We start from the raw sequence: 16,563 nt of genomic DNA on the forward strand, positions 1-16,563 counted from the left end.
CCTCACCACCCCATGCGGAGCCTTGTCGGGCGTCAAACATCCCACCTCTTTGTGTCATGGAGCGTGGAGTTTTAGATGCTGCCGTCATTCCCTCATCTTTGACCATCGGGCACGTGATGCCTGTGAGTGGAATGACGATTGAGCCACTTGTGTTGGCACCTACTCCAAATTCAAATGCTCTCTTCGCGAAGGAATTTTGTGACTTTCTAGCCAACATGAAGGTTGCTAGACCTGGTTTGGGTAGGTCAATTGATTGCCTCCTGATGGGGATGCCATTAAGGGGCAAACAAAAGAAGGTGGGTAAAGGCAAAAGTGTCACCAAAGACAAGACGTCTCTGGCTGCTTGATTGGGTTGTCATTGTGGATTGGGAGGTGCCTTAGGATTTGTGAATATTGTGTATTCAGAGAGTGTGATGGGCCGCCTGTGCGGTTGTGGGACTTCATGTCGTGTGAGTAGTTCATCTGTGCTCCGTTTGTATTGGTTTTCATCTGGTTTTTCATTAATTAATTGGGCAACTATTTTCTTCTTAATTAATTAACGAAACAAAACTTTTGCCTCTGTTAAAAAAACACACATGCTTATCTATTTGTATTCACATATTTTGTAATTGCAAATTTATCTTTTTGCCAACAATATGACAAAAGTCATTTGTCATGAATTTTTTTCTTTAACACAGTACAGATGCAAGTACTCATATATACGCGCATACATGCACCCTTATAAACGCACACACACCCTATCCCTATGAGCACCTCCAAAAGACTGAGCCGGCATGTCATCTTGAGATTTTACGAAGTCACCGTAGGCGCCTCGTAGTCGACGGAAACGTCTCCTTCCACTGAACGCGTATCGTTGAAAATCCTGAAATAAATTTAGAATAAATGCGAGCACCATGATTTGAACATTGGTGAGGTGAGGATACCACAATCCAACCACATTTTATCATAATATACTTTACATTGTATTAATAACACACTAAAAATGTTTTTTGCAAAAAAATTTGAAATACATTTGACTTCTTTTTACTATTTTAATTTATTTGTGTTTGCTAAATCGGGCACATGTGCACCCAGTTCTAAAAATCCACGCCGACAGCTCCCTTATCCTCTTCCTTCTTCCCTTGGCGACGGGCGGCCTCTCCGCCAAACATCCTCCCGCCCAAGCGCATCACCTGCAGAGAGCTTCTTCCTCCCCTAGTCGCGGCTGCCCTCCTCCGCGACCGTGGCACCGATCGATCTCTCATTCTTCCAGCTCTAGGTGACGAATTAATCATAGCTTTTTTGCTTGGATTATTAAGGATGATCTGTTCTGTTGTGGCCGTTCGTTCCGTTCTAATCCGAATCTCCCCTTGTTACCCGAACCATGCAGTTGTTTCTGCGGATTCGTTCGAAGCGCGAGCCAGCGAGCATGGAGGGGCTGACGGAGAGCGAGGTCGCCGGCTTCGCGGTGGGCGCCTTTCTGCTCGGCGCCAGCATCGCCGCGCAGAGGGTCGACGGCTTCGTCGCCGCTTCGCAGAGAAGGTCCCTGCTCCTCCTTGCCCGCTTCTTGCTTGCCTGCTTTTTTGCCCGCTTCAGTGCCATCTTCAATTACGTCCAGCAGGTAGAACATCAACAGCACTGCGACTGAGGCAAAAGTCGAATTACCACGAATTGTTTCGTTCGTGTCACCAAAATCACAAGAATGAATGAACGCATGAATAGCAGTATACAAACTATATATAACTTGGCAATGAGCTAAACATCATCACTTACGCCCTGATTGGATTGGCGTTTCACAGCGCCATACCCCTGTAAAATATGCAGACCTCCATCGGTCTACCAGTGAACTGTATATACCAAGCAGTTCCAACAATGTATCAATGTACTGTACTGTAGCTCGGAATATCTGGTAGGAGTAGATAGCAAAACAGTTCCTGGGAAATAACTGAAATCAGATGGCACTGTATTTCCTTCAGATCTCAGATAGATGAATCCCTTTCGACGCCAATGGACTACTGTATCTGTCATTTTCTCTTCTTGTATGCCGTGCTTCAGAATTAGTATTATTTTGCTTTGACAACACAACACTTTATGACATGCTTTAGACTTAAGTAAAGTGAAAACTCCCTGGATCCATGGATTAAACTTAAATAAACAAACTTGCCAACGATTTCTTATCAGAAAATTCATAGTGCAATGAAATTATGAAACCCAAGTAGTATCCTTACTTCACTTAAAAAAATTGCTACTGCATTGCAGCTCTTTAAACATGTGCAAGCGCTGTGGTGATCTTCGGATGGTGGCATGTTCACAATGCAAAGGAGTAGGCTCTGTTAGGAAAGGCGGAACCTTCACATTCGGCGTGCTTGAGGACATCTATGAATCTCTTGGAGCTGAAACCAAGGCAGCTGATTTGGTCCCTTGCTCAAAGTGCCGTTCTAAAGGCCGCCTCCCGTGTGCAGAGTGCGCCAAGGTCAGATGACCATTTGGTAGCGTTTTTGTGATTATTGATCAGAGTATGGCCATTTAATAGAGTTTTGTGATTGTTGATATCAGAATAAGCTGCCCCATTTTGTAAACGCTGATATGTACGGACTGATCGAACTATGGATGAGTGCTTTTATAATCACTCCGGAAATTCGTAGGGGCACGCACCTGCTGAGCCATGTCCAGTTTTAAGTTTGTAGTTTTCTTGCTCATTTTTACCAAGTTTCATAGATAAAATTTTAAGATATTTTTTTGTTGATCATAGGCACAAAAAGCATGATTTTATTGGTCACCCATATCAATTTTGAAGAGTTGAAATTGACATTTATTTTCAAAGTTGATCAAAAGTATTCAAAATGGATCGTGAAAGCCCTCATCACGAGAAACACAAATATATAAACAGAACTTAATTTAAACTTTCTATTCGAAAGATATAAACGTTTCAAAAATAATTGAAAGCCAGAAGAAAAAACATGTGTGAGGGACTCAGTGCCCACACACTTGTGTCCTAAATCCGCTTCCTAATCACTCGGCCGGAACAACGGTAAATGTCCCTAATCCGCACTGGGACGGAGGGAGTATCTATATCTATATCTATACTCTATATCTACTAGTAGAATGCCCGTGCGTTGCCACGGGCCAACAAATGAAATTGTGTAAACAATGCTCATTTTCCTCCCCAGAAACGAGCATATTGCACGCAATGTTCAACCACAACACAAATGCAAGCATATTCTTCTCTCTATTCTTACAAACATGACACACCCCTCTAGCCGCCCTTTCCCATTAAACTTGCCGTTCATCACCTTCTCTGTCCATACATCATTCACCCTCTCAATCTATTGCCCCTTAATTTTGCATGTAGCTTCCATGTCATTGTTTCGTTGTCTCGGACGGTAGAAAAAAACCCTACCACGTCACCTTCTTCTAGATCTATTCCTAATCCAAAGAAGCTAAATCTAGTTGAATGACCGTGCGTTGCCCTGAAAAATAAAATTATCTATGAAAACACATATCATAATATCATTATATGGAGTTTGTACATCACATGCTTATGACTATGTTTCTCCAAGCATGCATTTCAATTTCCACCCTCACCAAAATATGTACTTACATGTGCTCCTTCAACCACACAAATACGTCTTATCCCCCCTCCATGAAATTCGCTTTGCATCATTGTGTTGCACATGTGATATTTAAAAACAAGGAAGCGAGTGGTGTCATCAGCATTAGTCATCTACATTTGGCACTCGGGAAGAAGGCACAATTGGCTTCTCTGACCAGATTTGATTATATCTAGGTGTTACTCTTCTATATTGACGAGTTCCGTCTGTGAAGCGAATTCTAGGCTTCCTCCTGTTCAACACAGGTACCAAATTTGAGATGCAAAACTTTAAGATGTACATGATTTCTTGCACAAATCCTCTTGCCGAATCATGGAGCTTCAAATTTTTTGTGGACAAAATCATCCGAGTGCAGTGTATTGCAATGCTCGAGTAATAAACATATACAACAAACTTTTGAGTCTATGAATTTATGATAGTGAGGAGTATAAACTATGAAACATAGATTGGAATCTCATGAGGTCAGTACAACTTAAATGAAGTTCCTAAAGAATATAAGTTGAAGATTTCGTAACATATCAGTAGGTATTTCAATGATAGTTGGACCATAAAGTTTGCAAGCTAGTTTCCCTTCTAAGAAGGGCCAAATACATTCCTTATAAACAGCTGGAACTCTATGTCCTTAGTAAGTTTCCCAAAAAAAGCGACACTTGCACCATCATGGATGTCCGAGTACTTCGCATGCTATTTCTCAAATAAGAATGCACTGGTAACTCTGATGTGCGATTCTTGATAGAGCTACCCACATTATATGATATACATTAAACATTTAGCAATTACATACATATCTTCCATGCAACTGGCTATTATATACCGTTCAACCACATACACATTTCTGACTTTATCAAACTGATAGGCAAAAAAACACAGGATTTAAGATTTATTTGATGGACAAATTTGATATTACCACTACCAAGCATTATATGCAATTGATATTAATCCCAAACACTGAATATATATCTTTTGATAAAAAGATTGAATTCATAGTTACACACAAGATTCAAGTAGTTGATGATATATAGAGATCAGCAGCGTGCCAAATTTAACTTGGGACTCATGAATTGAAATTCAACAACAAAATATTATATGTAGGAAAATAATTGAACCAAACCTTCATATATACGATGGTTTTGTGAAATGCAACAACAATACACTCGTGACTCATAGCTAAATGCCCGTGCATTGCCACGGAGTTCTAAAAATATATGGAGGTTGCCATGGAGTTATAAATATATGTAGGATTCATAGGTCGGTGTTGACTTGGGCGATAGGATGAGTTAATCGAAAGGAGGTCGGTTATAGGATGGGGTCAAAGAAAACCTAGGTAAAGATGATGCCAAATGCAGTCTGCAACCCATGTCAACCCATGCGCTAGAACTGGATAGCTATCTTCATGGACACAAATATACCATTGTTTGGTTCTATTCTCTTTTAGTTTGTAGAGTAAGAATTTGAATAATTTGAGTATCATTCTATCTCTCAATTGTTGAGAAATTGTGATCAAACCATGCAATGAAGGAACCAAATCAAAAGAAGCTTTCACTTGTGCTTTCTAGCCATTTAAAATAAGCATGTGGCATCAAATTATTTAATGGTGTGTCAGCCAATTCCATGATTTTCTAGAAGAGAGAGGCTCACACTTCACAATATTCATAATTTCAAGGTATGAAAACCTTGCACACACACCTAAATTCAATAAAATATACGACAAATATATAAACAATTATACAATACACACTTGTGACACTATAAACAAATAACTTCAGTTCATGACAGCCTGATCATCCCAGGCCCAGCTTCCAGGGTTTCCACCCCTCCCACCATGTACGGCTCCCCCTCCCACCTCCGTTTTTTGTCTCCCCTCCCCTTTCGCAAAAGAAAACGGTTTTACCCATGCATGTTAACCGCTGGAAATAAGCCCCAACTCATGCATGCACATGCTTTAAAAAAAGCCGGCCGACCCGAAAAGGAAATCTTGCCCACACACTCCGGAGGTGAGCTCGTCCAATCTTGCCACCACTCCATCTCCCCCGATTGTCGTTCTCCACCTTCCCAGCCCTCGCCACTTCACCTCCCCCATCCATGCACCGCTTTTGTAGGCAGCCCCTGTCATCGCCGCCTTCATCGATGGCCCCCTCGCCACCACCACAGCGTGATGCCTTGCCATCATCTCCATGCCCCCATCAGTTGCGTCCACTAATCAAATAGTGGGACCTACAAACAGATTATACACTAAAAACTTAGTACGCAAGATTAGTGCAAACCCAAACCAGATTCAGCGAACTAAACCAAATATAACTCCCAAGCAAAGAAGGGTACCTCCCCATCAGTTCCATAGAGTCACACGATCGACAACATATACAGATTTCTGATCAGATGAGTAGACAATGTTGCGAACCTCCCCAGACCATTCTGCAAAGGGTTACAAAATGGTAGATAGAAAATAGGGATGCATTTTATGTCCTCGTAGAAAGGATATATAGATATAATATATATGTCCAGAAATTTACCTGGAGCATGTACATTTAGAATTTTGTTAGCAACTCACCTGTAGAAGGCATAAAAATTGAGGTCACCAGACACAAAATTAAAAAATACATACACATCATGTATGTTCACGATCATGTGAAGTGAAACAATTTTGAACAATAAACCGAAAAATGACGTGTTAAATTAGTCTACGTTCCCAGGAGGCCAAACAGAAATCAAAAGATGTGATGTTCAGTTATCAGTCTACAAACTGAAAGGCATTGTGCTATTCATGACAGTTCTCTTGAACTTCTGATGCAAGAATGCAAATTCGAATGACAAGAATAGACGGTGCCCCTTAATATAGACCCAAAATTAATTTAGTAAACCCATTGATCACAAGATTTTCCGACAGAAACACGATAGACTTCCCGACCTAGCCCTAGAACGGAACCCGTAACGTCCCCCGCCGCTCGGTCCCAAGCCCGCACTGTCGTGGGCGCCTCCCACACCGGCAGCATCCCTTCGGGGTCCCCAAGATGACGAGCGATCCGGCGCGGCGGAAAGGGCTGGCACTGAGGAGCAGCGACTCGGTCGGGAGCCTGGCCAGCGCCAGCGGCTCCCTCCATCATCGCCGCCCTCGGCCACATCCAACGCGGTCGTCGTCCACGAAGAGGCGGACGAGCCCGACAGCAGGGTGTTGTCCCTCCCATCGCTTTCATGTTCGACTACTCTTCCTTGGATCGCCTACCACCACAGATGCAGGGATCCTCTTGACTCACACGCCGACCATGCCTCAACCAGCGAGCATCGGCGCATCGCCGGCGCGCTCCTCTGTGCTCTCCCTCCTCTCTTCCATGGTTGGCACAAGGGAGGGATGAGACGGGCAGGAGAGAGCCTCTTTATCTAGATCAGGCAGGGGTTAGGTTTGGAAAGAGTAAATCAGCTGGAGCGATTGAGGGAAGGAGATCGGAATGGAGCAGGGCGCGATTGAAGGGTATGTCAAGAAGAACTTTTTTGGAAAGCTGTGATTCTGGTGATAATTACCATATTCGAAATTTCCTTAGTTATAGCCTTACCATACATGGATTGATTTATTACTATAATTATCATATTTGAGATTTCTAAGTTTATAGCCTTACCATACGTGGATTAATTGTGATTGATTACCATAAATACGTTGGGTATTGTCGGCCAGACGAGAAAGAGAAAAACCGGTGGGAGGAGGGTGGTGGGAGGTGGGACGAAGAAAAACCGGTTAAAAAAACCGGTTGAAAATAAACCGGTTGAAAGTGGGGGGGACTATTCAACCAATTCGTCCATTAGGAGTAGAGATATCTATATCTATATCTATATCTATATCTATTATTAAATAAATAGGTATTCTTGATTTGATCTTCTTGGTTCGGTCCGTGGTAAAAATCTACGTACATCCCTCGCACGTCTTATCGCTAGCTTCTCGTCCGATACACGCACGCGTCATACCCGTTTAGCTAGCGTGGGTATATTTAATTTTGTAGGCCTAGTATCAGCCCATGGTCCAAGACTGGTGGGCCTGGAAATAATACCCGGTCATCCTCTCGCTCACGACTCTAAAAAATTCTATCTCTTCTATTCTCTTTACTCAAAAAAAATCTCTCATATTCTCAAAAAAAATCTATCTCTCCTAAAAAAACTATCTCTCCTCTGACTTCTTTCTCCACAAAAGAAGCCTCAACTCCCTCGATCAAACCCCTGCTCGCTTGCTTCCCGTGCTAAACACTGCTTCAATCTCGTCGTTGCGCCCGTGCTCAACATTGATGTGTCGTCGTTCTTCCAACCTTACTGGAATCTTGCCGTTCTCACCTTGCAGGATCTTCGTAATGAGGGCTACACCAAGTAGATATGTATATACGTAGCCGTACGTAAGCTTCGGGTCTCCGTTCTCTCCGCTGCCGCCTCCTACGGCCGGAGCAGCGTTGCTATCCGCAATCCCGCATCTGGCCTCCAATGGCTGGAGCCGCACCACTGCCGCCGATCCCCACGCACCACACAGCCACGCTCGGCTCCATCATCGCTCGTGCCTGCCCTCACTCGTACAACGCTGCAACATTGATGGCTTCAGAGACCACGGCACCCCGCCTGAGACACGTGCATGCTTGGCGCTGGCTGGAAGGGGACCGGCAAGGACGTCCTGCTCCTCCCGGCTGAGCTCCTTCACGGCACCCACGGTACAACCGATGCTTACTTGGCCGCCGGCTGAAAGGGGACGCAAGGTCGTCCTAATCCTCTAGGCCAATCTCCTCCATGGCGCCTGTGCTGCGACCCAGACTTGCTTGGCCGCCGACTGTATGGGGGGACTCTGATGGCTGAGGAACTGACAACAAAGGGAGCTCGACGGGCAAGGAATGATGGATCTGTGAGAAGAAGGAAGTTCCATTATAAAGAAAACGAAACTGGGAGATAAAAGGATTATGGGTTATTCTGATGACTGTTGGTACTTGGTAGTAGCAGGGATGGTGAAAATAAATCTGCGCCATGTCCTTTTGAGGGCTGCATGAAGGAGCTGAAAACCCAGTTCAAAAACGGAAGGAACTGAAAACTCCAGCCTGGTCCATCTGTGTGCGAGAGAGCAAAACCAAGTTTGACAGATGGTGAGTAGGTGAGTGTAAGATGTTGCAACACCGGATTGAAATCTGGTATTCAATCAGTCTTGTATCATGATTGCTTCAGTGGGCGGTTTAAATTACAGTCTAATTTTATTCGGATTTTTTTACTGAAGTTGCCCACTATTTGTTACGTGAGGATCAACAAAGTTAGATCTTTGTGGGCATAGTGAATTTCCTTTTTGTTTGCATGAGTTGCACTTACACTTACACTTAATTAGTGTGGTAAGATTAGGTAAACTGCACATAGTGATTTTATATGCTCTGACAGAGAACTTCTAAGTGGGTCAAATTATATGTACAGTCAATCTATTTTAGAGATGAACATAATAGCACATGTACCTCTAATTTAAACATGTTATGTCCGTTTATTTCCATCTACCATTAAAGAGACTAAGATACAAGAAGAGGATACGTTGACATATGGACTTCCAAATCTTCGGTTCAGACATCAAGAGTGGACATGATTCATTAACTCGTCAGCTCAGGGACATTATACTCACTCGCACCAAGGTCGTCAAGAATGCAGTGAGAAAGATGATGAAGATACTGGTCACGACCCCCATCGTACACGACCGGGATTCACGACGGGGCCGAGGTGGATCCATGGCAGGATGTTAAGCAATTGTGCATGTCTGATGTCATGTCATGTCAATGTACACGATGCAGGACGGGAAGGGTGTCAACAGCGACACGGTGAGGAGGTAAAAACATACATAATCCTTTCTTGTTTTCTTCCTCGCCAGTTTTCATGGCGGTTATGTTTTAATAGTGTATCCCCGTTGCAACGCACGGGCAATTTTCCTAGTAATGACTAAAAGTATTTGATGGACTAGTTGGACAAAAGAAAATTGGATAGAAAATCTCACAAAAATCAAAAACATTCGATAACCTTTTATGTGCATAGTATGACCAAAGTTAGATCCGAACAGCTAGACGCACTCTCCACATCTTTTCTAATCCCTTTCCATCTTTGGGCAAAGTGAACTCTTTTCTAACCAATATCTTTTTTAGTCCCTTCGCGTCTTTGGGCAAAGCAAACTCTTTTTCGATCAACTGGCCTAGAGATGATTTCGACGAACGTCACACACACACACACACACACCCACACACACACACACACACACACACACACACGCACACACGCACACACACACACACACACACACACACCGTCAACCAGATAGTAGCCCATGTTATAGTCATGCCCGTTGACAATATAGTTGCACGGAGGATCCTATCCTTCAATTAACCTCACAAACAACAGGAACCGTAACATCACATTGATGTCGTTAAGAGCCTCGGGCATTGCCAAAGAAAGCGTGCCAAATCGAGAGATCCTGTGATGCAACTGCTTCAAGAATGACGGTGGGCTTCTTAACATGGCCATGATATTGCCCTTGCAGAGCATATGGATAGTTCTTCAATCTCCAGTACATGCACTCAAGAGATCCGAGCATACATGTCCATCCACTTGCTTCCAAGAGTGCCATGAGCCTTTCAGTGTCTGAGACAGTTGGTTCTCTCAAGTATTGATGTCCAAATACCTCGACCACCGCAGTAGCAAATCTGACCATCGCGTATGCGCATGTGCTCTAGGACGTCCGGAGGTATTTGTCCCACGAATCTGCAGTTATGCCATATGCAAGCATCTGCAATGCAACAGTGCACTTCTGGTAACCAGAGAATCCAATTCTTCCTACGACATCCTTCTTTAATATGAAGTAGCCATCATAGTCCCCGGCGCCATTGTAAGGGCGATCAAACACATTTTTCCACATCCAAAAGCACCGGCGAAAATGGTTTGCGAATTGGGCATCAAGGGCACAGTAGTCTCCCACCAGCGTCAAATGTCGTTGTGCCCTGTTCCAACCACCACTCTGAAGGAAATATGCCCTAAAGGCAATAATAAAGTTGTTATTTATATTTCCTTATATCATGATAAATGTTTATTATTCATACTAGAATTGTATTAACCGGAAACTTAGTACATGTGTGAATACATTGTTGGGGAACGCAGTAATTTCAAAAAAATTCCTACGCACACGCAAGATCCATCTAGGTGATGCATAACAATGAGAGGGAAGAGTGTTGTCCATGTACCCTCGTAGACCGTAAGCAGAAGCGTTATGACAACGCAGTTGATATAGTCGAACGTCTTCACGATCCAACCGATCCTAGTACCAAAAGTACGGCACCTCCGCGATCTGCACACGTTCAGCTCGGTGACGTCCCATGAACTCTATATTCAGCTGAGTGTCGAGGGAGAGTTTCGTTAGCACGACGACGTGATGACGGTGATGATGAAGTTACCGGCGCAGGGCTTCGCCTAAGCACTGCAACGATATGACCGAGGTGGATTATGGTGGAGGGGGGCACCACACACGGCTAAACAATGTCAACTTGTGTGTTCTAGGGTGCCCCTGCCCCCGTATATAAAGGAGCAAGGGGAGAGGCCAGACGGCCCTTGTGGCGCCCAAGGAGAGGAGGAATCCTCCTCCTAGTAGGAGTAGGATTCATCCTTTTCTAGTCCTACTAGGAGGGAGAAGGAAGGAGTGGGAGAGAGGAAGGAAAAGGGGGGCGCCGCCCCCCTAGTCCAATTCGGACTCAAGGGGGAGGGGGCGCGCAGCCTGCCCTGGCCGCCTCTCTATCTCTCTCTCTCTCTCTCTCCACTAAGGCCCATCTAGGCCCATTAGTTCGCCCCCCGGGGGGGGTTCCGGTAACCCTCCAGCACTCTGATTTTATCCGAAACCACCTGGAACACTTCCGATGTCCGAATATAGCCGTCCACTATATCAATCTTTATGTATCAACCATTTCGAGACTCCTCGTCATGTCCATGATCACATCCGGGACTCCGAACTACCTTCAGTACATCAATACGCATAAACTCATAATACCGATCATCATCGAATGTTAAGCGTGCGGACCCTACGGGTTCAAGAACTATGTAGACATGACCGAGACTCATCTCCGATCAATAACCAATAGCGGAACCTGGATGCTCATATTAGTTCCTACATATTCTATGAAGATCTTTATCGGTCAAACCGCATAACAACATACGTTGTTCCCTTTGTCATTGGTATGTTACTTGCCCGAGATTCGATCGTCGGTATCTCAACACCTAGTTCAATCTCGTTACCGGCAAGTCTCTTTACTCGTTCCGTAATGCAACATCCTGTAAGTAACTCATTAGTCACATTGCTTGCAAGGCTTATAGTGATGTGCATTACCGAGAGGGCCCAGAGATACCTCTCCGATACACGGAGTGACAAATCCTAATATCGATCTATGCCAACTCAACAAACACCATCGGAGACACCTGTAGAGCATATTTATAGTCACTCAGTTACGTTGTGACGTTTGATATCACACTAAGTGTTCCTCCGGTATTCGGGAGTTGCATAATCTCATAGTCATAGGAACATGTATAAGTTATGGAGAAAGCAATAGCAATAAACTAAACGATCATAGTGCTAAGCTAACGGATGGGTCAAGTCAATCACATCATTCTCTAATGATGTGATCCCGTTCATCAAGTGACAACTCTTTGTCCATGGCTAGGAAACATAACCATCTTTGATTAACGAGCTAGTCAAGTAGAGGCATACTAGTGACACTCTGTTTGTCTATGTATTCACACATGTACTAAGTTTCCAGTTAATACAATTCTAGCATGAATAATAAACATTTATCATGATATAAGGAAATATAAATAACAACTTTATTATTGCCTCTAGGGCATATTTCCTTCAGTCTCCCACTTGCACTAGAGTCAATAATCTAGATTACATTGTAACGATTCTAACACCCATGGAGTCTTGGTGCTGATCATGTTTTGCTCGTGAGAGAGGCTTAGTCAACGGGTCTGCAACATTCAGATTCGTATGTATCTTGCAAATATCTATGTCTCCCTCCTTGACTTGATCGCGGATGGAATTGAAGCGTCTGTTGATGTGTTTGGTTCTCTTGTGAAATCTGGATTCCTTTGCTAAGGCAATTGCACCAGTATTGTCACAAAAGATTTTCATTGGACCCAATGCACTAGGTATGACACCTAGATCGGATATGAACTCCTTTATCCAGACTCCTTCATTTGCTGCTTCTGAAGCAGCTATGTACTCCGCTTCACATGTAGATACCGCCATGATGCTCTGCTTGGAACTGCACCAACTGACAGCTCCATCATTCAATAAAAAAGTATCCAGTTTGTGACTTAGAGTCATCCGGATCAGTGTCAAAGCTTGCATCGACGTAACCATTTACGACGAGCTCTTTGTCACCCCCATTAACGAGAAACATATCCTTAGTCCTTTTCAGGTATTTTAGGATGTTCTTGACCGCTGTTTAGTGATCCACTCCTGGATTACTTTGGTACCTCCCTGCTAAACTAATCGCAAGGCACACATCAAGTCTGGTACACAGCATTGCATACATGATAGAACCTATGGCAGAAGCATAGGGAATGACTTTCATTTTCTCTCTATATTCTGCAGTGGTCGGGCATTGAGTCTGACTCAACTTCACACCTTGTAGCACAGGCAAGAACCCTTTCTTTGCTTGATCCATTTTGAACTTCTTCAAAACTTTATCAAGGTATGTGCTTTGTGAAAGTCCAATTAAGCGTCTTGATCTATCTCTATAGATCTTGATGCCCAATATATAAGCAGCTTCACCGAGGTCTTTCATTGAAAAATTCTTATTCAAGTACCCTTTTATGCTATTCAGAAATTCAGTATCATTTTCGATCAGCAATATGTCATCCACATATAATATCAGAAATGCTACAGAGCTCCCACTCACTTTCTTGTAAATACAGGCTTCTCCAAAAGTCTGTATAAAACCATATGCTTTGATCACATTATCAAAGTGTATATTCCAACTCCGAGATGCTTGCACCAGTCCATAAATGGATCGCTGGAGCTTGCACACTTTGTTAGCACCTTTTGGATCGACAAAACCTTCTGGTTGCATCATATACAACTCTTCTTTAAGATATCCATTAAGGAATGCAGTTTTTACATCCATTTGCAAAATTTCATAATCATAAAATGCGGCAATTGCTAACATGATCTGGATGGGCTTAAGCATCGCTACGGGTGAGAAGGTCTCATCATAGTCAACTCCTTGAACTTGTCGAAAACCTTTTGCAACAAGTCGAGCTTTTTAGACAGTAACATTACCGTCAATGTTAGTCTTCTTCTTGAAGATCCATTTATTCTCTATGGCCTGCGATCATCCGGCAAGTCAACCAAAGTCCACACTTTGTTCTCATACATGGATCCCATCTCAGATTTCATGGCTTCAAGCCATTTTGCGGAATCTGGGCTTATCATCACTTCCTCATAGTTCGTAGGTTCATCATGGTCAAGTAACATGACCTCCAGAACAGGATTATCGTACCACTCTGGTGCGGATCTTATTCTGGTTGACCTACGAGGTTCGGTTGTAACTTGATCAGAATTTCATGATCATCATCATTAGCTTCCTCACTTACTGATGTAAGAATCACTAGAACTAATTTCTTTGATGAACTACTTTCCAATAAGGGAGTGGGTACAATTACCTCGTCAAGTTCTACTTTCCTCCCACTCACTTCTTTTGAGAGAAACTCCTTCTCTAGAAAGGATCCATTCTTAGCAACGAATATCTTGCCTTCGGATCTGTGATAGAAGGTGTACCCAACAGTTTCCTTTGGGTATCCTATGAAGACACATTTCTCCGATTTGGGTTCAGCTTATCAGGTTGAAGCTTTTTCACATAAGCATCGCAGCCCCAAACTTTAAGAAACGACAATTTGGGTTTCTTAAACCACAGTTCATAAGGTGTTGTCTCAACGAATTTTGATGGTGCCCTATTTAACGTGAATGCAGCCGTCTCTAAAGCATAACCCCAAAACTATAGCGGTAAATCAGTGAGAGGCATCATAGATCGCACCATATCTAATAAAGTGCGGTTACAACGTTTGGACACACCATTATGTTGTGGTGTTCTAGGTGGCGTGAGTTGCGAAACTATTCCTCATTGTTTCATATGAAGACCAAACTCATAACTCAAATATTCACCTCCACGATTAGATCGTAGAAACTTAATTTTCTTGTTACGATGATTTTCCACTTCACTCTGAAATTCTTTGAACTTTTCAAATGTTTCAGACTTATGTTTCATCAAGTAGATATACCCATATCTGCTCAAATCATCTGTGAAGGTAAGAAAATAATGATACCCGCTGAGGGAGTCCTAGATTAGGGGGTGTTCGGATAGCCAGACTATGCCTTCAGCCGGACTCCTGGACTATGAAGATACAAGATTGAAGACTTCGTCCCGTGTCCGGAAGGAACTTTCCTTGGCGTGGAAGGCAAGCTTGGTGATACGGATATGTAGATCTCCTACCATTGTAACCGACTCTATGTAACCCTAACCCTCTCCGATGTCTATATAAACCGGAGGGTTTTAGTCCGTAGGACACAACAATCAGACCATAGGCTAGCTTCTAGGGTTTATCCTCTCCGATCTCGTGGTAGATCTACTCTTGTACTACCCATATCATCAATATTAATCAAGCGAGACGTAGGGTTTTACCTCCATCAAGAGGGCCCGAACCTGGGTAAAACTTCGTGTCCCTTGCCTCCTGTTACCATCCGGCCTAGACGCACAACTCGAGACCCCCTACCCGAGATCCGCCGGTTTTGACACTGACATTGGTGCTTCCATTAAGAGTTCCTCTGTGTCGTCGCCATCAGGAAGGATGCATCGCCCCATCTTTAACGACGGCACCATTGCTAAGGGAGCTTTGGCTGTCGGCCAAACCCTCCGGCTAGGTGGTTTTCTTATGACCGCCTGTTCGGCTTCTGCGCCGACGATGACCTCTCGAGCCATCGAAAACAATCTTCATGTCAGCTCGGAACTCGCCGAGCAGTTAGATCCAATGGAGCTCTCCTCCATAAACGAGCTCTTGGATCGCATCGCCGCCCTGGGAGTCGCTACGGATTACGACCAGATTGGGCCTAAACCCGATCTGAGAGAGATTAACTCTCCCCAAGTCACCCATCACGTTACCGTGGTAGAGGGACAGTGCAGCGACCCTTCATCTATCTTAAGGACTAGCTACGTCCGGATTCCCGATCCCTCCAAGCCGGATACCCGCGGAGGGGAGGATATCACTCAAGACCTGAACTTAGAGTCAGGCGACGGGCTGGATTCATTGGACAACATCCAGGAATTCAAATTTTGAAGTTCGGAAATTCCTCGGCCTCTGAGCCTCAGATTGGGAGAGGCTTCGGATTTAATTCCACCCACCCACCCGAACATAAGCGATCTATCCCAAATCAGAAAGAGCCCGAAGAAACAGTACATCATTACTGGCCCAGATTCCTCCTGGTTAGGAACAGGATAAGGGACTGCCGCGAGGAAGACGCAATCTCAATCTTCTGCAATAATTGCATGGACAAGGGAATCCTCAACTCCATAAGTCGCCGTGATATTACACGCTTCGCTGACTTGGCGTTCATTGTATGAAAGTACTGTGCGATGGAAAGCGCCTGGAAAACCAAAATAAAATTTTGGGACGATCCGACCCTGAATACAAACCCAGTCCGAAATAAAAGGGTGCATCATCGCCAGACACCCGGGTCAAACACCAAAAAGAAAAAAACCCTCTATAGGGCATGGAACCGTACTGGAAGGATGGCTTAATGGACCCTGTAAAATTCAGAGTATAGAGGATGCCACACCAACTCACAGCCTTAGAGCATGTTGGATACTCCGGCAGGTGGCCAAAATTGGCGAAGATCTCCTAATTCCGGAGGCCGCAGAAAGCCACCCCAGAGACACCAATACGACATTAACAGTCTTCG

At 44.0% G+C, this 16,563-nt stretch overlaps 1 protein-coding gene across 1 annotated transcript; it reads left to right on the forward strand.

The window, feature by feature from the left end:
• Positions 1 to 1,069: 1,069 nt before the first annotated feature.
• LOC123057823 (uncharacterized) lies at positions 1,070 to 2,608 on the forward strand. The gene is made up of 3 exons (XM_044480706.1): positions 1,070 to 1,258; positions 1,370 to 1,521; positions 2,239 to 2,608. Exons 2-3 carry the CDS (start codon positions 1,409 to 1,411, stop codon positions 2,459 to 2,461), a joined length of 336 nt encoding a protein of 111 aa, XP_044336641.1. The 5' UTR covers positions 1,070 to 1,258; positions 1,370 to 1,408; the 3' UTR covers positions 2,462 to 2,608.
• The last annotated feature ends 13,955 nt before the right edge of the window (positions 2,609 to 16,563 follow it).

The sequence above is a fragment of the Triticum aestivum genome, chromosome 3A (genome assembly GCF_018294505.1).
Source record: "Triticum aestivum cultivar Chinese Spring chromosome 3A, IWGSC CS RefSeq v2.1, whole genome shotgun sequence".
In the NCBI taxonomy this organism is placed as follows: Eukaryota; Viridiplantae; Streptophyta; class Magnoliopsida; order Poales; family Poaceae; genus Triticum; species Triticum aestivum.

What these genes read in the sequence shown, in the direction of transcription:
- LOC123057823 (XM_044480706.1), top strand. Translation starts at nt 1,409, where the DNA reads ATGGAGGGGCTGACGGAGAGCGAGGTCGCCGGCTTCGCGGTGGGCGCC. An exon ending in GTCGCCGCTTCGCAGAGAAG is followed by an intron (nt 1,522 to 2,238) that starts GTCCCTGCTCCT and finishes ACTGCATTGCAG; the next exon opens with CTCTTTAAACATGTGCAAGC.